At 28.7% G+C, this 25,989-nt stretch overlaps 1 protein-coding gene across 1 annotated transcript; it reads left to right on the top strand.

The window, feature by feature from the left end:
* Window positions 1–3,138: 3,138 nt before the first annotated feature.
* On the top strand, window positions 3,139–24,962 carry Phum_PHUM522390 (Angiotensin-converting enzyme, putative; the record flags this gene model as incomplete). The annotated part of the gene is made up of 12 exons (XM_002431296.1): window positions 3,139–3,149; window positions 3,558–3,897; window positions 5,668–5,826; window positions 5,987–6,083; window positions 6,163–6,306; window positions 6,378–6,569; window positions 6,643–6,910; window positions 6,988–7,112; window positions 7,186–7,429; window positions 8,930–9,028; window positions 24,068–24,208; window positions 24,788–24,962. 12 exons carry the CDS (start codon window positions 3,139–3,141, stop codon window positions 24,960–24,962), a joined length of 1,995 nt encoding a protein of 664 aa, XP_002431341.1.
* Between the last annotated feature and the right edge of the window lie 1,027 nt (window positions 24,963–25,989).

Here is a 25,989-nt window from a genome sequence, read left to right as displayed (position 1 = left end):
AGCCGGATTTTCAAGGTTTACTGCCCTTTTGTTTGTTGTTGTTGTTATCATTACGTTTTTGTTTTTAAAAAAACCCAACATAAAAATGTTTTTTTTTTTTAATTAATAAATATTCAAATACGTGTGACGACGAAGGTGAGATGATTTTTTTCTGGAATCGGAAAAAAAAATTTCGAAACTTTTTTTTTTTTTTAAAGAAATTTTATTTCCTAAACGATAAATTAAATCATTTTTAAAAAAATAAAATTTTGTCGTGTAATTAGTAAACAAACAAACAAACAGGAAACAAACAAACGAACGTATAAATTCATAAATATATATAAAATTATCATTTAAATTATTATTATTATTTTACTATTATTTAAATTTTTCACATTCGAATGTTTTTATTATTTTTTTTTAAATCATAGAATAAATAAACAAATGGTTTATTTATTCTATGACTTATATTTATTATGAAATTGAAAAAAAAAATTATGTAAAAAAATAGTTGAAAGCTTAACGAAAAAAAAAAAAAAAAAATTCGATGATTAATTAGAACGAAAAAAAAAAAAGTAATTAACGAATGACTTGTTAATTAAATTTAAGGATTTTTAGGTAATATTGAAAAATTGACAAATAAGGAAATTTTCCTTTTTTTTTAATGATTTCACTTCCGGTTTTTTTTTTCTGGATCGAAATTTTAACGAACTTTGTCGTAAAAAAAAAAATTTAAATTTTTTCGTTACGAAATTTTTTTTTTTTTTTGTTTTTTAAACTTTGTGTCGAATCTTTTTTTTTTTTATTTCTTTGTTCGTTTGTTTGTTTGTTTGTATTTGTTTCAAATAACCGGAAATGCAAAAGTTTACATTTTTTTTGAATTCTTTTGTTTCATTAACGGAAGTGTAAAAAGAAAGAAAAACAAAAAACCCGCCGATTTCTAATTATTTAAATGTATCTTTGTTATCATTATTATTATTATTATTATTTGTTTTGTAATGTAGTTCGAAATCCCCATTCGTTAAATTTTGAAAAAAAAAATGGCGGCGATGATAATAATAATAATTTTATAAAAATAAATAAATCGAGGGTAAATTTGAAAAATTCGTCTTTTGTCTGTCGTAATGCGAATGGAAAATTTTTTTTTTGTTGACATTTTGACCTTTTGATCAATTTATTCCCCCCCCTTCCACCCCCACAAAAAAAGACAAATTTAATTTTTTCTAGACGTTAGACGACGACGACGACGACGACGACGACGACAATGATAATAATAATAATAATAGTAATGGATGTAAATCAATGTCAATCGTTGAGTAATAATAACTTTTAATTTGCTTTCACAAATCATCAATTATGCGAATTTTTTTTCCCCCGATTATTAAATTTCACATGATCGTTAAAAAAAAAATTCATTCAAGGTAAATAAAATAAGAAAAATATGGAGGCTCACGCGCACGCGCACACGTAAACGCACACGTGAATACTTTTATGATATATAGAACGTGGGTAAATATTTATATTTATTTTTTTTTTTTTTTTGTATTTGTGAGTGCGTGTGTTAACGGATATATAAAAAATAATAATGATGATATTATTATTATCATTATCATTGTATATTTTAATAATTTTAAATGATTCGATGAATTCGATGATGAATTCGAAAAAAAAAAAAAAAACGAACTTTGAATTTATACAAACGAGTAATAAAAAATGATAAAAATTTTTTTTTTTTTTATTTACCTCCAGTGAAAATTTCTGGACGATTTTTTTTTTCGGGTGGGGGGAGTAGGGGGTGCGTTCGTAACGTGTCGTACGAATTATTATTATTATTGCGATGAATTTTGTTTTTTTTCCCCTTTCGAGTATAAGAAAGGGACGGTAAATTTATTTCTTATCCAATTTTTTTTCTTCTGCTTTTTCCTTTTGATGTTTTTTTTTTTGGGGGGGGGGGAGGGAGGAGAGGATTTTCCAGATTTCGAAACGATTCGCGTTTCTTCCTTTCATTCTCATTTTTTTTTTTTTTTGTTTTTAATGACGAAATTCCATTCGATTTAAATGTAAAACAAAATAACATTGACCCACCTCTCTAAAGATACAGTTTTTATTTTGTCGTCTTGTTAAAAAAAACGAATGAACAATAAAATTAATTGTAAAAAAAAAAAAAAACATGCGACAAAATGTCGTAAGGATGTTGTTATGTTAAAACAAACAAACAAACGAACAATCGATAACAAGTATATGAAATTGTAAAAATGAAAATAACAAAACAATTACGACAGAATAAAAGTTTTTTTTTCTTTTTTTACCTTTGTCGTTGTTGTTGTTTGTTATTTGTTGTTTGTTTGTTTGTTTGTTCGAATTCTGGAATTTTTCATCGTGTGAAAAAATTTAAAAAAAATTTTAACCGCATAAAATAATTTATATATATTATATAAGCCTTGAACGAAATAATATCCTTGATCTGATAATGACAATGATATAATTCCATATAATTATTATTATTATTATTATCAAGTTTAAACCATTTTAAATCGTCACGATATAAAAACACGAATTTGAATATATATTACAATTTATATTCATATTAATATAATGACGTCATAAGAAAAATTAATTAATTACGAACGACAAAAAAACGACGACGTGACGGTGATGGCGATGATGACGTCAACGTTAAACTTATTATTTAACAATATATATATATTAATTTCAGTATACATATATTTAAAATTAATATAATAATAATAATAATAATAATAATAATGATAATAATAATAATAATTTTCTAATGATTTATCCGCACGAAAGTTTATTACGTAATAGAAATTTAATTAACACGTTCAAAAAAACGATTCATCAACAACACGTTCGTTAATTACGTCATCATATCATATATTATTATCATTATCATTTATTTTTCTTATTAGATTTTAATAGATTTATTTATTTATTTACACGCATGTAAGAATCTCGGGATAAAAATTAATAATAATAATAATAATAATAATATGGAAGGCGTTTAGTGTAATAATAATGATTATTATTGTTTGAACGTAATAGTAGTAGTAGTAGCAGTCGAATAATTTTTTTTTATTTGAGAGAGAGAGAGAGAAAGAGACAAAGAAAGAGAGAGAGAGGGGGGGAAATGTTTCGCTTATGAGTGTTTTGTCTGTAGGAAAATTGAAAACAGGTACTAATCAAATTAAACACTTAAGTCCTTGTTTTGTTATTAGTTAAATTTTCGAAGGGTACCTATTATACGAAAGAGTCTGTGAGTTATCACAGCGTTATGAAAACAATGATAACTTAGTATTAGTCGGTTAAAGAATACACAAGTGTTCAGACAGAAGAAGAAGAAAATTTTTTTTTTTTTTTGTTATCGTCGGGAATTTTAAATTTTGGCGGGATTTTTTTGTGTGCGTGCGTGCGTGTGTTTATTTTAAAAAAATGTTTTCATATTTTTTATTATTTTTTTATTTTTCGAATTCGTTATTATGCGAACCACAATTCGTACAACAACCAATCAATACGAATCCATACATAAATGAAAATTTACCCGTTCGGTACGAATATAGAACTTCCGGTCGCGGATACGATTCACAACCTCCTGTTTATTTATACGGACAACAGGGTACCACTGCTACTACAACCACGACAACGACAAATTCTTATCAAACGAATACTCGTTACGATCCATCTCAAAATCAATATTACGATGATAATTTTAAAAATGTTTCTTATAATGTTGATCCATCGCCATTTGGACAAAACAATCAAAATGTTTTTATTCCGATACACGAACTCATGTTGTTACTTTCGAATTTGGATAATGTTGGGTCTGAACAGTGCAGTGCAAATGTTTATGCACAATGGGAGTATGAAACTAACGTTAATGACATAACTCAAATAAATGCCGTAAGTTTTACAACAAAAAAATCAATTATTATTATTATTATTATTGATGTTGTTCAGCAGAGAACATAAAAAAAAAAATAATAATAATAATAATAATAATAATAATAAAATAATTAATAATAAAAAAAGGACGTTTGATAATTTTTTTTGTAGGTTAATAACATGATTTTCAATTAAGTTGTTGTTGTTGTTAAATTTAAACAATTTATGTTTTTATTATGTTTTTGTGTTTTTTGTGTTTTTACGTTAAATGAAAAGGAAGAAAAAAAAGAAAAAAGTCATCATCAGAAAATCGTGACGACTGACAATGGATGACATTTAAATCTTTGGGAAAAATTTATAAAATTTTCACAAAGCTGACCTAAGTCAGGCAAACATTCGATTAATAAAAAAAAAGTTTTTTTTTTTTTTGTTTCCATAGTATGAGTCATTATTATTATTATTATTATTATTATTATTATTATTATTATTATTATTATTATTATTATTATTATTATTTATAATCGAACGATACGATCGATGTAATAATTTTTTTTTAAATGTAAAAATACCGTTGAAATTTTTTTTAACCAGATGAGGTTAAAATTTTTTTTTCGCTGCCTTTTATTAATGTTTAAACAATATGTCGGACGTTTTTTTTTTAATAAGATTTAATTATTTGCTTCAATGAATTTGGTCTTTTTTTTTTATAAGTAAATTTTTCTATCAAATAAAATTTTTTAAGGTTCATTAGTTAACTGGAAAAACATATCGTGGGAAAATATTTAAAATAAACCTTGAAAAGTTTTGAAACAATTTAATGTAAATCAATTTTTTTAATTTTTTATTCTACATTTTGCACACTCACACGAGTTTTCTGATGGTAATAATAATAATAATTCGCATGTTGATAAAAGAATTTTCGAATTTTTGTTCCGAAACACTTTTTTTGATAATGGCGACTCAAGAGAAATGCATTTATGCACTTCTTTAGGTTTATATTTGGAGAGAAGAGAAGGAGGAGGACATCCCGAGGGAATTTCAGCCCGAGTGCTCTCCCATGAGGCAGAACCTTGGTTCCGCACGCATTGCGTGTAACAACCACGTTCCTGCGTCATAGGATTGAAAACGTGTCACTGCCACCTTTGTTATATTTTTCCCACGTTTGCTCAGGCGAAGGAATATATAGACATTCGGCAATGGGAGGATTTTGTACTTTAAGATAGGGCGAAATCTCCTCCCTTCGGTGATTCATTTAATAAGGGGTCTCTCCGTAAGGATCCCCTAATCGAATTTATGCAAAATTTTTCTTCCTCATCCCTCCGAGTTTTTTTCCGATGATTCGAATGTTTCCGGAGATAGAGAAAGGTGTCCAATGTTGCGAATTTTTTCCTTTCTCGATGCAAGGTCTTCATTTGCTGTCGTTTATCACTCCGATAGGAAAAAGGACACTTTTAGAAAAGTATGCAACATGGGTACTTTTGATTGCTGAGTTTTCTCCCTATTCATTCTTTCTCAGCCAATCTGGCTCCTTCAATACGTTGATTCCAGTATCGATTCCAGTCAGGATTCCAAAACCTTCGTTCTCAAAACATCCACTTCCATACCTGACTTCCTAGTAGTTGGATTACAGGAATATTTAACGATTCCCAGTAATTTAAATTTTTATTTCAGTTAAATAATTATCATATACGAGTATAATTACATGAAACGTTTACATACAAAATTATGTCAAAACATGCAATGTTTAAAGTTTAAACAAAATATGTTTTTTTTTTTTTTATGTTGCAGTTGAGTGCACAACAAAATCACGCAGCTTTCGATAGAGAAATATCAGAAATATTAAAACAAATACAATATAATAAATTTTACAATTCAAAATTATGGAGAGAATTAAGATATTTATCTGTTGTTGGTGCAGCTGCACTACCGATCGACGATTACGAAAGGGTTTGTCAAAAATTTTCTTTTTCCACCCCCCCCTCCCACTCTCCCAAACTATCTAATAGCGTAAACGTAATAAATTTTAATATTTTAATAATCGAACGTAATTAGTATCGATTATCTAAATCGATATCGATCGATTAACGAATTTTTTTTTTATTTACAGTATAATAGAATGATTAGCGAAATGGTTGCCGTTTACGGTCGAGCATCCATATGCGCATATAACGAACCTTTTCGATGTAATCTTCGACTTAGTCCAGGTACGTGAAAATATTGAAATAAAATTTTTAAATTTTACTTTCTAAGTATGATAAAATTTTCTTTTTTTTTTTTTGTTAGATTTGACGGTGATAATGGCAAGAAGTCGGGATTGGGATGAATTACAACATACCTGGGTCGAATTCAGAAGACGTACCGGACAATACATAAAAGATATGTACGATCAGTTGGTAGACCTGACAAACGAAGCAGCTAAATTAAACAGTGAGTACATTTGTTTATTATTAAAAAAAAATTCAAACGGAAATAATAATTATTATTATTATTTAATATAGATTTTACGGATGCGGAAGAAATGTGGAATTTTCCATACGATTCACCTAATTTCGAACAAGAGATCGAAGAAGTTTGGTCACAAATAAGACCCCTGTACGAACAACTTCATGCATACGTGAGAAGAAAATTGAGGGATCTTTATGGACCGGAAAAAATAAGTAATCGTGCACCACTTCCGTCTCATATATTAGGTATTTAAAAATGGCGTTTCCCGTTTACTTTAAAAACGAACCGACGTTAAAAAAATTTGGGTATTTTTTTTAGGGAATATGTGGGCACAATCGTGGACGAACATATTAGACGTGACGTTACCGTATCCCGGTAAAACTTTACTGGACGTCACGCCAAACATGCAAATCCAGGGATATACACCCCTAACCATGCTTCAATTAGCCGAAGAATTTTTTATATCAATGAATTTAAGTGCGATGCCTCCAGAATTTTGGGCTGGATCAATAATTACGGAAATACCCGAAAGAGTAATTAATTGTCAAGCATCCGCATGGGATTTTTGCAATCGTCAGGATTACAGGTAATCCCATAAATTTTTTTTTTTTTTTTTTTTTCATATTCGATTTTAAATTAAATGTAAATTTTTTTTAATGGCAGATTAAAAATGTGCGCTAAAGTTAACATGAAAGATTTTGTTTCGATGCATCACGAAATGGGTCACATACAATATTTTTTACAATATAAAAATCAACCTAAAGTTTTCAGAGATGGTGCAAATCCAGGTTCGTAACATTAAACCGGTTTTCTTACAAGGGGAAAAGTTCTCAATTTTTAAATACAAAAATTTTTTTTTAGGTTTTCACGAAGCCATTGGAGAAATGATTGCACTTTCCGTCGGTGGTCCGACTCATTTACAAAAATTAGGTTTGATACAAACATCAATAGACGACGTACCATTAGATATAAATTATTTATTTAGTTTGGCAATGGATAAATTGCCATTTTTGCCATTTGCTTACGTCATGGATAAATGGAGATGGGACGTGTTCAAGCGAGTCGTTTCAAAGGAACAATTTAATTGTCATTGGCATTCTTTAAGGTATTTTAATGTTTTTCCGATTATCGCGATCTCTACCGTCGTTGCACTTAACTAAAATTTAAAAAAAAAATTCAAAACGTATTAGTTACTTTTTTCGCGGTTTTTTTTTGTTTTGTTTTGTTTATTAATTTATTATTAATCCGCCAGGTGTCAGCTTTTTGTTATTGTTTTGGGTTTTTAAATTTTAAAGTACTTTTTATTAATCATTTACTTGAGTTTTTTTTTTTTTTTTTTTAAAATTACTTAAATACATAAAAAAAAAGATTGCCAACGACCTTTTAAGTAAATAAAATAAAAGAGAGAATTATATAAAATTGCATAAGACCAATCACGATCAATAAAGTAAATAAAAAAAAAAAAGTAACCAATTTATAAATTATTGATTGATTACGACAAAATACCTCTTTATCTTTTCATAATAGTTATTTTACAAAAAAAAAGCCTTTTTTATTAAAACGAAAGTTCTAGAAAAAGAAAACCCTGATTTTTTGTAATATTATTAGAAAGAGAACAAAATTTTTTTTAAAAAGAGAAATTAATTTTTTTTTTTTTAATTTTGACGAATACGAAATAGAAAAAGTAATTATCATTATCATTACCATTATTATTATCAATTTATAATTTTATAGAGCGTAGATAAAATATATTCTGATTCGTGATTAAAAAAAATATAGCGTCAAACTATATAATTATAACGAACGTTTAAAAAAAAAAAAAATTTCTTTTTTTTTATATAAAATTTAAATGAGATTAAAACGAAACTCTCGCCATTTTTTTTTTTTTTTTATAGACTATAAAATATAGTTTTTTTTTTAATCGCACGTGAAACGATTAAATTAATGATTTTAAATAATTTTTTTTTTTTTAATTTAATAAAATCCGTTAAATAATAATAATATAACAACACGCACGTACATGCAAACACAGGCGTGATAATTTTTTTATTTTTTTTATATCAGAAATTTTTTGGTGAAAGCAGAAGACGATGATTTATTCCCCCTCCATTCCCCCCTTCCCCCACGTATATTTACGTAGTAAAAAAAAAAAAAATTTCGGATAAAAATCTTTTACGTTACGTACCGGAAACTTAATTAAAAAAAAAAATCAAGATTTGCAATTAATTAAAAACTTTTTTTTTAAACATCATCGATATTCTTTTCGTTTGTTTGTTTGTTTATTAAATTAATTTTCCCCCCACCTTCGTATTTAATTTCATACTTCTTTTTAATTTTTTTTGGAATGTTCTGGAACGAAATTTCCAAAATATTTTATTTTTTTTTCTATTTGTTTTTAACTTTATTATCATCATTATAATTATTATCAATTTTAATCTCATCGATTGTACGTTATTTTGGTTGTTTGTACAAATTAATTTGTTTGTTTGTTTGTTGATAATATTAATAATAAATTAATTATAATTAATTAATAGAATTTTCTAGAATGTTTAAAAGGAATAAAATAATTTAAAATTTTTTTTTTTTTTTTTTTTTTTTTAAACAGGGAACGTTATTTAGGGGTTAAACCACCCTTACTACGATCAGAATTCGATTTCGATCCAGGTTCCAAATATCACATACCGGCAAACGTACCTTACATAAGGTAAGTCTTTTTATTATTATTATTATTATCATCAATTTAAATATTACCCCATTGAAATTTAAAAATCATCATCATTTTCGCTTTTTTTTTTTTTAAAGCGGGAAATTTTTCCGACACACACACAATTTAAATGTGGGAAAAGTTTTTTTTATGGCAAAAAAACGAAATGATAATAATGATAATAGTGATAATAATGATAACGATTATATAAATAAAATGAAGGGTTTCGAACGCGAGATGAATTTTTCAAAAAAAAAAAAAAAAATTACTCAAGTCTCGTGTCCTTAATGCTCGTAATTAACAAAAATTTTTTTTTTTTTCATTATGCTCACCGCGGCCATATTTGAATTTTTTTACCCTCTTACTACTCCACCTCCCCTCTTACTACTTACTACCCCCCTTTTGCTGTTATCATCACACGTTTTTTTCTTATCGTGTAAATAAGAACGTCGTCGTAACGTTTAATGTTTTCTTTTTTTTTTATTACGTAAACAAACGATGCGTTTAATTTTTTTTTTTTTTTTTTTGGGAGTAAAATTTACATTCGAAATGGCAACGTTTTTTTTTTGTCGTCTGCTAATATATTTACCCGAAATATATATATAAATATGATTTAGAGTTAATTGACTGTATTCGAAAAAAAAAAAAAAAAAAAATTTATTAACCGTATAACGTGAACGACCGCGTTTGGACTTTTTTTTTTTTTTTTTTTTTTAATTACGTCCGGGAAAATAAATAAAAAAAAATTTTTCTCGTACCTGGTTGGTAGTACAGGTAGTATAGGTATCAGGTGTTAAAAATTAATAACATTTACGACTCAATAATAATAATAATAATGATTAAAGTCGTCGTCGTTCGTAGTTGACAGATTATTAAATAAAATTAATAAAAAAAAAACTTTTTTTCGCAAGTCAGTATTGTTTGTTGATTTTCTTACACGATGATTCTCCTTTTGTTTGTTTGTTTGTTTGTTTGTATGATAAGTGAAAAAAAAATTTATATAAAAAGTTATTTTTAATAATCGGTTGTTGTTGTTTACTTTCTTTAGAAATTTTTTACTTTTTTTTATTATCATTTTTTTTTTAAACGATTATAATTTATTTAATCGTAACAAAGGTCAAGATTATGTCTCTCTTTCTCTCTCTCTCTCTCTTTCTCTTTCTCGTAATTAAAATTATTATTATTATTTATGGTGAATTAATTGTTTGTTTTGTAAAATCGGTGCGTTGTCGTTTGTTGTCGTTTGAATTTTTTTCTTTTTTTTTGACGAAAATTTTATAAAAAATTAAACAAACGACAAACTTTTACTTTTTTTTCTACACATAAAATTAAAACGTTTGTTGTTGTTGTTATTATTATTATTATTATTATTATTATTATTATTATTATTTTAATTGTCGTCTTTGGTAAATTCCAAAAAAAAATTAACACGGATTCATCCCAAGGGTTTTTTGTGATTACATTATCAAATTTAATTGTCATTATTAAACAACAACAACAATTGAGAAATCGTCGCGTGTAAACAATAACAAACAAAAAAGTTTGTTACGTTACAAATCGTTTGTCGTTTTATTATTAAAAGGAAATATTATTGGATAGTATATTAAAAAACGTTAAAAACTTCAATTTTTCTTAACAACAAATGTTTTATTTTTTTTTATTAATTTTTTTATTGTAATGAATATACAAACTTTACATTTATACAAGAACAAAGCGCAGTCTACGTATAATAAAATCTATCACATAAGAAAATAAAAAACAATCAAAAAGAAATAAAAAGAGATCTTAAAAGTAACAACAGTAAGTAAGAGTACGTAGTAAAAACAAAACAAAACATAATAACATGGACATTTTTTCTTTTTCTTTCTTTCAACTTTTTAACTCTAACGCTGCAATATAACAAAAATAAAATTTTAAATTAATAATCATTTGCGCATCGTGCTCAATCGTGTAGCATCCCTCCCTCATTATAAAAAAAAAACAATTGATGACGTCACATATCGACGTGGATTTAATTTGTCGAAATCCTTTGAAAATTTTTATACAATCTAATTACACGAAATAAAAAGGTTTTTATGTTTACGGTCTACTAAAAATAAACTCTCACTTTTTTTTTTCGGTTGTTTGTTTGTTTGTTTGTTTTCGACACGCATATATACCGGATTTAATAATAATTATAATAATATTAATTAATTTTTTTTTTTTTCTTCCTTGTTTGTTCAAAAAATTTTTTTTTTTTTATGTAACTACAACGATGATGATGATGATGATATTATTATTATTATTATTGAGCGTTTGATATAAAGATTAGATGTAAACAAAAGAGAGAAAGAGAGAGAGAGAGAGAAAAAACGTCCGGGAAATTTTTTTTTTTTTTTTTTTCGGTCGGACTACTACGTATAATTTTTTTTACTCTATGAAATAAAAAAAAAAAAAATGGAGGATGATAACGATTTAAAATTTTTAAATAAAAAAATATTATTTGAGCAATGAGCGTGAGACTTTTTTTTTTTAAATAATAATAATAATAATAATTTTAGTAGTTTACTGACTAGAACCAAAAAAAAAAAAAGTTTTTTTTAGTAATAATCCAGACCTGTTTAAGAAAAGTTAAAGAAAAAGTTAGAAGAAAAGAACGATAACAAACGATGTTGTTGTTGTTGTTTGTCGTTTGTTGCTCTAACAAATATTATGTATCCCATTTTTGAGTATTGTGACAGTAGAAATAATAATAATAATAAAAAAGAGAATTTAAGAAAAAAATTTTTATAGAGAAAATAAATTATACGGAAGTGAGTCTTTTACCGTTTTAATAGTGGCCTTCGTCGCCACCTCCAAAACCTCCAAATCCTCCTTCTTCGTGACCCAAACTGGAACCTCCTAATCCTTCGCTGCTGCCGCCACCACCGAATCCAACATCATCTCCTCCTTCGTGATGGTGTTCGTGATGTTCATGATGTTCTTTTACGTATACTGGATAAGGTACTTTGACTGGGTATGGTACTGGTTTTTCTACAACTTCTTTAACCGGGTACGGTACTGGCTTTTCTACGACTTCCTTAACCGGATAGGGTACGGGTTTTTCAACGGGAACTTTAACGTAAACTGGTACTTTCTTTTCTACGTGAACAGGATATGGAACCTTTTTCTCTACATGAACTGGATAAGGTACTTTTACGTGAACGGGTACTGGTACTTTTTTCTCAACGTGAACAGGATAAGGCACCTTAACGTGAACTGGAACCGGAACCTTTTTTTCAACGTGTACGGGATAGGGTACGTGTTTTTCAACCGTTACTGGGTATGGTACTTTCTTTTCGACGTGAACTGGATAAGGATGAGGTACTGGAACTTTTACGGGTACGTGGACTGGTACTTTGACATGAACCGGATAGGGAACTGGTTTTTCGACGTGTACTGGGTATGGTTTAGGCACGTGAACTGGATAGGGTACCTTCTTTTCGACTGGAACTTTAACGTGTACTGGATACGGTACCTTGACTGGAACTTTGATGTGAACCGGAACGTGCTTTTCAACCGGATACGGTACTGGTTTCTCGACGATTTCTTTCACGGGGTATGGAACTTTTTTAATCACCGGATAAGGTACGGGAACTTCCTTGGTCAATGTAATGGTTTTAACGTGGTGATGATGTTCATCGTGATGATGATGATGATGATGATCGTCACCTCCGAAGCTACCGCCGAAATCACCGCCGCCGAAACTTATTTCACCTCCTCCAAATCCATGTCCAAAACTGTGAATTCCTCTCTTGCTCGTTTTCTTATCTTCGGTATCAACTCCTGAACTTTGTTCTTGTTTAGATGTTTTTTCGGCCCGCGAAAGGGCAAGAAGAGCTGTCAATGCGAATAAAATCTAAAAAAGAAAAACAAAAGCGTTGTTACATAACAAAATTTATGTTCAGCAGACGACAGTAGACGACAGCACACGATCCTTCAAGTACAAAACTTTTTAGGTACACAAAATACTACAATTCACGACTAAAAAACCGAAAACTTCACAATAAATAAATACACACATAAAAATAAAAATAATTTTCTATAAACGTGTAATGCCACCATTACAAAAACAAAAAATTTTTCATTTTAAAAAAACTAAAACAACTTACCGTGTACTTCATTATTAGTTTGTATGATAAGTACAAGACAACCCCAAAAATGGGACTGAATACCTACTCATGTTGCGTTACAGTTTTTATATCCCACCACGCCGCCGATTTTTTTTTTTTTTTTTTTTTTACACTCCTACTACGTTAATATTAAGTTAAAAAAATTTTTTTCTTTCTTTCTTTCTTTCTTTTCATAAATAAATTCATCTCTCTCTCTCTCTCTCTCTCTCTCTCTCTCTCAAAAAGGAAATTTTAATTTTAACAAATCAAATTTTTTTAAAAACGACGTACAACGTACGATAGATAGATAGGTAGATAGATATATCGTAAAAATCTTTAGTTGAACGATCCATCTATATATGTTCATTATTAATATGAGTTCTTTTTCTATTTTTTTTTAACGGTTCGAATGATCGTGGAAAAAGAAACTAAATCGAATGGAATGACACGTGAACGATGGTAAAAATTAAAAAACCGTGAATTTTCATAGAGTGCAACGACAGTTGAACCTTTCATAGAGAAAGAAAGAGAGAGAGATTAATTTTTTAATCGTAATTATGAAACGAACGAATGATAATAAATCGTTAAATTATCGATCGATCGATCGATCGATCTATCGATTTCACAACGATAATTTTTTATTATTAATTTATCCATAGATCATTTATTAATAATAATAATAATAATACTATCGTGTATTTAAATTTTTTTTTTTAAATGCAAATCGTTAGGTAGAACATTCGAGAAATCGAATAATTTTTTTTTTTTTTTTTACGTTGGTACAACTTTTAATTAGAAAAAATAAAATGAAAAATGAAAAATTACGAAACGGAAAAAATAATAATAATAATAATGTTTTTTAATTTAGTTCATAACGTTATGACCGTTTAATTATCATTATTATTATTATTATTTTTCGTCGGAATAATTATTATTATTACATATATTTATATTTTGGGTTTAAATTTTTCCAGCGAGTTTTCCGTCGAATTAAATAAAATAATTTACCAGGTTTTGTATTAGAGAGAGAGAGAGACGGGAGAGACGAGGAGAGAGAGAGATAGAGAGAGAGATAAATTCAAAATGGCGGAAAATTAATGATTTTATGAACCGGAAAAAAATTTGTATATTCGCACGAGCGATTTTTTTTAAATTTCATATTTTTTTTTTAATAAGTTAATACATAAATTAATAATAATAATAATTAATTGTATGTTTAATGTAATTGTTCAGGTGTGTTTGTGTTTGTTGGTTGTTGGTTGTTTCAAATCGTTGATTTTGCTGGCGAGAAGAAGAAGAAAAAGAAAAAAATTTTCGTATTTGGGGTAATTGCCGGTAATTAGGATCCTCCACCTTGTTTTGACTGAAGCAAAAATCACTTTCAATTACTTTTATGTGAAGTTTTTTTTACGTAATTTTATATTTTTACGTTTGTTTGTTTGCTTGTCCGGTTGTTGTTGTTGTTCTTTCACGCATCGATTATCTCTTCATATATATAACTTTTCTCTCATTCGTCCTACTTGAAATTTTTTTTATTAATTTTCTTTCTTTTTTAAAAAAAAATTTTCAGGATTTAGAAAAATAAATTGTTTGTTCGTTTGTACGTTTGATTTGTGTGGAAAATTTGTTTGTCGATTGTTTTAAATTTTATCGTTAGGTATTTTGTAAATATATAAGGCCACGGTTAAGGACTCCATATTTATTTTTTTTTTCTGTCCCTAATTGTAAAAATTTGTTAGTAAAAAATGAAAAAAAATTTAAACGTTTGTTTTTTAAAAACAAACGCTTGTCGTTTGTCGGATTTCAATGAACTCGACCTGAACGTTTGACACTTGAGGATGTTTTTGTCATTTGGGTCAAATATTTTACTCAAGGTTTTTTTTTTTATATAAAAAAAGAAAATTTTTAAACGTTTGCGTCTGCGGTTGTCGTTTGTACGAAAGATAATTATTATTAAATTAAAAATCAGGTTTGTGCGACAATCGGTCACGGACGAATATGAATTTTCATTATTATTATTATTATTATTATTATTATCATAAATATAATCGGAATTATTTGCAAAAATAACTTTCATTTAATAACCGAAAAAAAAAACTGTTAATGTCGTTGTTTTCTAGTGACACGATCGTTCGTTTTTAACGTTAAAGAAAAGCGGAAATAAGTATTTAATTACGTTTTCAATTTTCGAAAATTTTTATAGATGTCGTCGTCATCGTCGTCGTCGTCGTCGTGACGTCATATCGTCGCGTTTCTTTTTTTTTTGCGTGCCAAACGTAAACATATGGGGAAGGGCGGAGGGGGAACAAAATTATTCTCAGTCATTTTTTATTAGATAATAAATTATTCGTCTTATTAATAATTATGACATGTAATAATAATAATAATGATAATGATGATGATGATGATAATGGGTAAAGAGTTTGTCATATGTCTCACGCTCACAATTTTAATGTTTCGATTCGATTTTTTTTGTTACGTAATTTTTTTTTTTTTTTTACACTCGAAAAACTCGACAAACTATGAAAGGAAAATTCGTTCGTATCCGGTGTAAAATTCTCGCATATCGAAAAAAATTTAATAATAATAATAATAATAATAATTTTTATTATCGATCGTAAAAAAATTTTAATAAGAAAAAGGAGAGCGGAAAAATTAATATTAAAAATTAGTTTTCACGCTTTGAAATAAAGGAGGGAGAGGGGGGAGGGAAAAATGAATTTAATAAATTTTATTCAAGGATTGTTAACCGGAACTCAAAAATCTTCTCTTTGGAAAAAAAGGGCTCCCGTTTCGAATTTTCTAACTGGGCCCCCTAAATTTTCTTTTTTATTCTCCTATACGAACGTTTTCACGTATTTGAAATTTTATGTTGAGGTCATTAACATTTAAATCGTCTCCTGGTATTTTTAAATTCTATTCCTTTACAGTAATAATAATAATGATAATAATGTCGGGTTTTTTTTCACGTGATTGTTTCCGGTTTAGCATCGCAACAACGACAACAACAACAATAATTTTTATTTTATTCTTTTTTTTTTGCCCTTTGGTATTAATAATCAAATAAAGTAAAAAATTTCTGCTGGAAGGAAAACGTTCGTACATTTATTAATAATAATAATAATAATAATAATAATAATAATAATAATAATAATGAACGGATAGTTTAAAAAAAATAAAAAAGTAATTGACCGAAAATGTTATAATAAGTAAATCATTGAACGTTGCAAAATTTTTATTTTTTATTTTTTAAATTTAATGGCGGTGGCAATAAAATCGACATTCATTTCCTTTTTTTTTAATTGAAAAAATTTAAATTTTGCGAAATTTTAAAAGGGCCCTGAAAACTATTAGAAAAGGGGTGGGCCCTAAAAACTCTTTGTTTTTTTTATAATAATTTTGTTTAAAAAATTTATTTTTTCAAACTCATATCCTTCTCGTGCAAAATTTTTCCTTTTGCTAATCGTCGTCGTCCGCCATTTTGTTTTTAACGCGTCGTTTAACCGCCATTTTGTTTTTAACGCGTCGTGTAACCGCCATTTTGTTCATCCCTCGTCGATATCAATTTTTTTTTTATAGTTTAAATTTTTCGTTAAAAAAAAAAAAGCAAGCAATGCGTGAAACAAAAACGAAGGAAAATTGTTAACAAAAAATATCAATAGAGAAACAAACAACAAACGACAAACAAGATCTAAAAAAAATTTAATCGATCAAAAGCATAACTTCCTAAAATTTATCATATATTTTTATTTGATTGATTGAAAACAAACAAAACAAACAAAAAATATTTTTTCAAAAAATAATCAAACCGAAACGGAAAATTATATAATATCATCTATCTCTGTCTCTCTTTCTCTCTCTCTCTCTCTCTCTCTCAATTCATATTTTTTTCTTATTTATTATTCATGGTACGGTTAACATTTTTTTTTTTTGTTAATTATTCACATTTTAAATACCTTATTTATTATTATTATTATTATGTAGAGATTGGAAAAAAAAGGAAATGATTACATTCGTTGAACCTTTTCTTTTTCTTTTTTCTTATGTAAATAACGCGTGCGTGCGTGCGTGTGCGTGTGTGCACGTGTTACGTATTTATTTCATAAATAATTTATGAAATTTTTTTTTTTAAGATGAAAAATTGCAAAATATTAACGGTTGATGATAATAGTAATAATGATTATTCTGTGGAATTTGAAATTCGATTGGAAAATACTCTCAAGGGGTTAATGAAACGTTTTTCTCTCTCTATGAGATTAAAAGGAAATATGTAAAATGAAAAAGGTATTTTATCAAGGAGTAATAAATAATTTTTTTAAAACAAAACTACTTCCGCCATTTTTTATAATTGAATATCGAGTATTATTATTATTATTATTATTATTATTATTATTATTATTATTATTATTATTATTATTATTATTATTATTATTATTCACGTTAAAATAATAGAAAACAAAAAAAGCGTGCGTAACAGACGAAAAAAAAAAAAATTTAATTTCGATTGAAGCGGTCGTTGATTGGCGTTGCCGTTAAACAAAAAAAAAAACCGTTATTTAAACCGGAAATTAAAAAAAAAATGGAAAATGTCATCCGATATGTGAAGTTTTTTTTTCCCATAAGAAAAAATTCGTATTGATTTATTGATTTAATTTTTTTTTTTAGAAAGTTTTTTTTTTTGGATTTCTTTTTTGATTTTTACTTGTCTTTTTGCTTGATTTTTTCGTCTCTCGTGTACTTCCGGGTTAACGATGATGATGATGATAATGATGATGATGATAATGATAATTGTTATTGTTATCGTAACGTCGTCGTCGTCGTCAAAAAAAAAATCGCGAATTGATCGCAGCCGTTTTTTCCAGCAGAATATTTCCATTTTTTTTTGTTATTTTCCAGCAAGAAAATTTCATCTAATGAATTTTTTACTCATTGTCGTCAAAATGAATGAATGAATGAATGAATGAATTTTTTTTTATCCATGATCGCTTTAATTTAATTTTTTTTTTGTTTTCTATTTTTACGTTGTTCGACATTGATTATATCGTATGCATTTGAATATACAAAATAATAATAATAATAATAATAATCGAACAAACGTTTGACGTCATCATCATCATCATTATTATTATTATTAGCATTATCATTATCAATTGTCCGAGATTTTTTTTTTTTTTGCATTTTGTTTAAAATTAATTTCACTCGCGAATTGAAAACTTTGAATCGGTCAATTAAAAAATAAATTTTATGTCTTTTTTTTTCTTTTTTTTTCTTTTCTCTCTTATTTCATTTCGAACGAATTAACGCCATTCAGTAATAATGATAATAATAATAATAATAATAATAATAATAATGATTGGTATTATATGGCAATATAAAAAAATATTTCCGGGGGAGAAACGCGGAAGATTTTTTTTAAAAATAAAAACGTCTGGAGAAAACAAAAAAAATGGATATGACGACGATTTAAAAAAAAAAAAATCCTTATCGCGGTTTTTTTTTTACCCAAACCTTTTGTCGTAGTAGTCCTTTACAACCCCTTTACTTTTCCTCCACTACCAACCCTTTGCCAACCTGAGTAATTCAATTAAAAAAATATATAAACAACGCACGAATCCATATTAAATAAAAAAGATATTATTGTCTAAAAAAAAAAAAAAAGAAACCAATTATTATTATTATTATTATCATTATTGTTTACTTCTAATGCCACGTTTATTTAATAATTTTTTAATATATTTATTTATTTATTATTATTTTTTATTAATAAAATAAAAAATTATCATTCGTTCGGATTTATTGAAATTGTACATCTGCGAAACGGAGTAAAAATAAAAAAAAATTGATTAATTTAAACGTTCACTATCCCAAAGATGACAGTTGAAATATATTATCATTATCATCATTATCATCATTATTATTATTATTATTATTAATATTTTCACTTTTAATTGAGATGCGTAGTAATTCAATAAAAAAAATACCTGTCAGACATTAACGATATTCATTCATTCTTTTTCTTTTTTTTTTAATTTTTCGGATAAATCGATTGGGATCGTGTTACGGTTTTCGTTGCTTCCACGACGATCCAAATTATTTCCGGTTTCGTTTCCCTCGAATCGTGTGCGAATCGAAATAATTTTTTTTTTTTTTTTTTTGTTATTGAAAATTCTTGACCGTGAGCGAAATTTTTTATAAATAATTTTTCTTTGACAATTTTTTTTTCCTTTTATATTTATCCTTTAATTTCCTTTGAGACCCTTTGAAATTGAAAAAATTTTGAGAAAGGCCCTTTTTTCGTAATTTTAATTTTTTTTTTTTAATTTTCTATTACCACTTTTTTTTGTAAAATGTAAGGTTCTATACTTATCCTCTTTTTTTTGAAGAAAAGAATTCGGAAAAAAAAACCGTTATCGTGCCTACAGCATTCAGTTTTAAATTATTATTATTATTATTATACGGTTCCCAACGGTAAAATCAAAGGAAATCCTGTTCCCGGTTGATAAAAGATTAAAGGAGGTGAGAGACAGATAGAGAGAGAGAGAGAAACAGGAGAGAACGCGGGTAGGAGGAAAGTTTTAAGAAAGATTTTTTTTTTGGCATTTATAATAGCAAAAATTTATAGCGGTTACGTGCTATAAAATACTACAAACAAAAGTGTCAATCAATGTTTTTAATTATTATTATTATTATTATCATTATTATTCAGGATGTTTTAATAAGTTTAAACTTTTAACTTTTGCAAATATAAATTATAATTTATTTTTGACAAGCGATTAACTCCCGTGACACATTTTCACTCACTAATCTCTCTCTCTCTCTCTCTCTTAATCTATCTCTTCTCTCCTTCTCTCTCTCTCTTTGTCTTAATCTATCTCTTCTGTCTCTCTCTCTCTCTTTCTTTCTCTTTCTCTTAATGTATCTGTTTTTTCTCTCTCTCTCTTTTTAAACCGTTGCAAAAATTCAACAAAGTGCGACGATGCGAACGTTATTAAAACGTTTTCTTTCTCATTCTATTTCCACGTCGAAAATCCCATAAGAGAAAGATTAATAAATGATTTTTTTTTTTTTTTGTTATTAATCAAATATTATCAGTCCGGAAAAAATTAATAAAAGTGAAAGAAAAAATAATTAATAAGAAATTAATTAAAAATTGTTCGTTTATATTAAATCCAATAATAACACTCGACTCGTTCTAATTTTAATACCGACTATAATTTACATTTAATTATTATTATTATTATCATTATCATTATTATCATTATTTTTTCCATTGAGTTATTATATAATTTATGCGTTTGCCATTTTTTTTTTTTTTTGCGTTTCCTTTTAACTTTGCTATAAAAAGTTAACCGTTAGAATAAATTTTTTTTTTACGCGGTAAAATATAAATATTGTTAAGTAATAAATATTAATTGTTACGTGACCCCACCGCACCTCTTTAAAAAAAAAGGGGGGGGGGAAGGCGGTTTAAACCTTACAAAAACATAAAAAAGTCGCACGCGACTTACGTTTTACTATAAAAATAACATTTCAATTAATGAGTAGTTTCCCCCCCCCCTGTGCATTGTTTTTACGAATTCTTTTATATTATTATTATTATTATTATTATTATTATTATTATTATTATTATTACGACTTATTTTCTTTTTGACTTCCAGCAGAGGAAATAAGTTAAAAAAAAAATTTTTTTTTTACTTTCTCGATAATGGGTTTGCCATCGACTCTCATTTTCCATTTGATAGGTAAAAGACATTTAAATAATAATAATGATATTTGTTGTTTTAAAAGGGTGTCACTATTATTATTATTATCTACAGATTCTGGAAAATTTCACGTGGGAATTAAAATGGAAAATGTTTGGTGTTTGTCTTTTCTTTTGTCCAGGGAATAGGTTGTAAAGAAAGGAACGCCCTCATACAAATTGATTTTTACACAGTAATAATAATAATTATTATAATACAATCGGAACTGAACGGAAATAATATAAAGAATGCAATTGGAACATTAGCAGTTCCTGTTATAGAATATAGTCTCGGTCTTGTAGATTGAACGAAAGAGAAATTTTGTACTTAGATCAAAGAACAAAAAAGATACAATTTATGGTGCGTTGTATTGAAAAGCTGATGCAGATAGATTGTACGTCAGTAGGAAAGATGGGGGAAGAGAATTACGCCATTACGCCAAATAGAAACGGCGGGATGGGTAAATACATGGAATCCCTCCAACTGCACACCATCTTAACCCAAAGAGAGATATATGAGGACAAGAGGAATTCTCAAAAAAGCAAGGCAAATAGTAGAAGTAAACAAAGATAACGAATTGGAGGATAGGCAGCTTGCTACTTATGATAGCAAAGCCCAATTCCAAAAAAAAAGTTAAGAGGGCGTGGGAACAGAAAAAAGCTGTTGGGACAATATTTGAAAAAATTGAATGCTTCAAACATTACAAGAAAAGCACGCACAACTGGTTAAGGCGTGGTAAGTTATAGGTTGAAACAGAAGCGTTCATCAGTACAGCTCAGGACCAAGCCACGGGAAAACTTACAGCTACGTGACGGAAGGTTCGCTAAGACAATAAGTCCCGAATTTGCCAATCACAGTCGGAAACCATTGACCATTTAATTTCCGGTTGTTCGACATTGGCAAAACATGAATGTCTAGAGAGACACAGTAAAATTTGTCAATATCTCCATTGGAATATATGCCGAGAATATGGAATGGATGGGCTAGCCAAGGAGTGGCACAACCACATTCCGACAGTAGGTCCATGCACAGTTCTGTATGATCAACAAATCCACACTGACAACTGTGTGCCAGCCAACAAACCGGATATCATACTCAGGCATAATGCGAAAAAATGGTGTAAGTTAATTGAGGTATCCGTGCCGGCAGAAAAAAACACCAGACAGCCAAAGAAGCGGACAGAAGGCTGAACTACCCAGGTTGTGAGTTGTGGGGACAGAAACGATTCCGGTCATCGTGGGAGCAGCACGGGGAGCCATGCCACATTCAGTAAGAGGAAATTTGAAAACTTTAAAAGAAGAAACCATCCAGGAAATCGCACTATGTGGTACGACCCACATTCTCCAGAATTCTCCACATTCGAAGAGGAATCGTCGGGTAGAGACCTGGAATGAATGGTTAAACAAACAAATACACAAAACGTTGTCGTGTTTAAAAGTGAAAATAATAAAGTAAAATGTCATTTTAAAAAAAAATGTCGAAATAATGAAGAATATTAAGGTCTCCCCAAAAAAAAAAATTTCAAAATTTTTTATTTTATTTTTTTTTTTGCATTTGAGAAACTCTTTGGCGTGTTACATAAATACAATGAAAGTTTTTTTTTTTAATATGAATAAAAGTAATAAAATATAACAACAAACAACAAACAACAACAAAAACAATAGATAATGAAATTTGTTGAACTTGGATTTCATAATGGATTTCATTGCCGTTTTTTTTTTTTGGGGGAGTCATTAGTCATTAAGTAATGGAAATATATATTATGTTATTTTTGCGCCCTCATGTTCGTTTGTACGTTTGTTTGTTTGTTTTTATTCTCTACGAATCAAAAATTGTTTGTCTTCTTTTACCTACGGATATAAACTCCGTTAATCATGCAATCATAACGAAAGAATTGTCAAAAAAAAAAAAAAGAAACTAGTTCGTAACAAATTAATAAATAACCGTGACAGAAATGAGAATTTTGTTTGTTTGTTTGTTGTTTGTTTTCGTCGTCGAATCAGATTTAAAATAAATAAATAACTTTTTTTTTTTTTGATATTTTCCAAAAATCGTTACGTAACTTTTTTTTTGTTAATATTATTTAATTGTTTGTAATTTAATATTTTAAACTTTTTCATAACTCGCGTTATTAAATAATCATAACAATCAATCAATCAATCATTCAGTTAGATTGATTAAAATTAAATCTCGGATTAAAAAAAAAAAATTTCGCGTTTTTTAAATTCCCTTCCCCACTTTCGATCTTGATCTTTATTGTGGGGATCATCTTACAGACGACAACAACAACCAGAACAACCAGAACAACCTTAAACGACCTTGAATTTTTCTTTTTGTTTGTTCCAGACTTTTCGGTCAGTCGTTTGTTTTACATCCGCCGGATGTAACCGCCCACATAATTTTCGTCGATTTTTTTTCTTTCTTTCTTTGCGTTTGTTCTAAACCGCAAAATTTTTTTTTTTTCGTTTTGCGGTTTTTAATTGTTCGCCTAATTTATTATTATTATCATTATTATCATCATCATCATCATCATTAAAAAAATTTTTCGTCGCGTTTTTATGAAAATTTTTTTTTGTTTCAAAAACGATTCAAAGCGTACGCGATAAAAACAAAAGAAAAAAAAATTTTTTTTTTTTTTGTTAAAACGTTTTTACGTAATTGATAATTGCAAAAAAAGAAAAAGAGAGAGACAGAGAGAGAGAGAGATTGAGATAGAGAAAGAGAGAGAGAAAATATACATTCGAATTTAATTCGGCGCAAATCCCGTGAAAAATTTTTAATTATAGCAAATGAACAAAAGAAAAGGAAAAAAAAACCGTTTTTGTGTCGAAATCGTTTTTATTTAATTTTTCAAAAAAATAAACGTTTTAAGTTATATAAACGAATCGTTTTAAGAGTTTTTTAAAAGCAGACGACAAAATAAATAAATAAATAAATAAAGGAACGTCGAACGAAAGGGAAAATCTTAGTAAAAACATCATCATTTTATTATTATTATTATAATGCAAATTTCTACGATTAAAAATTTATTATGCACGATCATTATTATCTCTTATTTTTTTTTTTTTTAAAAATGGAGTCGTTAATTAAATTACAATAAAAATAAAATGCTTTCACCGTAATTTTATTAATTCGTTTTAATAATAATAATAATTTTTTTGTTTCAGGTATTTTTTCAGTACAGTTTTACAATTTCAATTACATAGACATTTATGCAGGATATCCGGTCAATACGATCCAAATGATTCGACAAAAAGTTTGCATAAGTGCGACATTTATAGAAAAATCCAAGCCGGAAACGTATTGAAGTAAATATTACTTTTATTAATTTATCATTCCCGCCTTCGAACGATTCTAACAACGGCAAAAAAACTATGACGATTTGGCAACGATGCAAAAACCGTTATTTAAAAAAATTAAGTTTATTTATTAGGCAATTTTCAAAAAAAAAATTAATTTTGCCTTTGTCGGAATTGTGAAAATGTTTCTCCCCCTTCTCTTCCTCCTCCTTCCCTCCGCTTCTACCTCTCCTTCCTTTCCCCCCGGGGAAAAAGGATTGCTCCCACCTTCCATTTTGTTTTTTTTTTAAAGAGTCAAAGGGTTAATTGAAAGGGTTACACGGCAAATGACCGACATTGAAAAAAATTTTTTTTTTCTCCGTTTTAATTAAACGATTTTCTCGTTGATGGGTTCCTTTACGTGGGTGCCTCCTTCCCCTCCTCCTTCCCCTTCTTGTCCCCCCGAAGTAATAATGATGATAACAATTACCGAATCGTGTGCGTGCGTGTTGTGCCGTGCCGTCGGTTATAGTATGGAGAAATGATTACCCTTCCCCTTCGCTCCCCGTAAGGTTTAACGAATTCAAACCTATTATTATTATTACACAGGGAGCTTATGAAATATGGTTCGTCGCTGTCGTGGAAAGAAGTTTTATACAGGTCGATAGGAGAAAATAAATTGGATGGCAGTGCACTACGCGATTTTTTCAGACCTTTGGAAGAATGGTTGAGAAATGAAAATTTAAGAAGGAACGAATATCCCGGTTGGATATACGGTAAGTGATAATACATATCGATCAATAACGGACGCCATCTTGAAATCGATTTAATAGTTTATTATTATTATGGTCACTCTTAAACACGACAAGGCTCTTATTTGTCGGGGTTTTTAAGCATTTATCCCAGGTTTTTACCCGATTCCTCAGGGACAAATACTCGAATTTCGGTGGTGCTATTTATTGAGTATTTTCCGAAGAATGTGTGCCGTCCCACATAGTGCGATTTCCTGGATGGTTTCTTCTTTTAGGTTCTTTAAAATCTTCTTTAAATTTCCTTTCATTGAATGTGGTGGCATGGCTCCCAGTGATGCTCCCACGATGACCAGAATCAATTCTGTCTTTATTCTCCCCACATCCTGGCTGTTTCAGCCTTTCGTCCGCTTCTTTGGTTGTCGGCTGATGTTTTTCTCCCCGTCTGTATTCGGATATACCCCTCCGAAGAGGGAGTGTGGGGCTCGGTATGGATTCGAAGAAAGCTAACCGGGAACCATACCCACTAAAACTCCTGAGCATGACGCAATAGCGTGGCTTAAATGAAGTGGGGGGGACGGTCGTTGGAGTAAAACCTACAATTCATTCAGTCCCCTCTCCGGGAAGCCAGAACGTTAACCGTTCCACACGTTTACACTGGTAGGAGATTCGCCCTAGTCTTCGTTCCGTCGTCACCTCGAAGACGAGAACGCATCTCCAGGACGATCGGCAAGCCCCTTTCGGAAATGCCCTCCGGTCCTTCTCACGGGGGGAAAGGGATGAGAAACTCGCCTGTTTCCTGAGAATGCGATCGGAACGAATGGGTGAGGGATATAGACTTACCGTCGTCACTCGAAAAGGGCAAAAAAGGGCAAAAGTGTTAGTTGATCGCATCCTCTAATACTAAGGGTAACCTGGATCGATGGGAAAAGACAGACGGGAGATCGACCCCCAAGAAATGTTAGAAATAAGAAAATTTTGACTCACCGACGACGAAGCTAAGTTCGTCGCCGTAATCCGCTGGTGATCATCATCCTGTTTCAGACTTTAACCTCTTCTTTG

This window comes from Pediculus humanus, genomic scaffold, assembly GCF_000006295.1.
Source record: "Pediculus humanus corporis 1103172108284 genomic scaffold, whole genome shotgun sequence".
NCBI classification, from domain to species: domain Eukaryota; kingdom Metazoa; phylum Arthropoda; class Insecta; order Psocodea; family Pediculidae; genus Pediculus; species Pediculus humanus.
The sequence above is the reverse complement of the archived record's forward strand: the minus strand, read 5'-3'. Positions and strand labels throughout refer to the sequence as shown.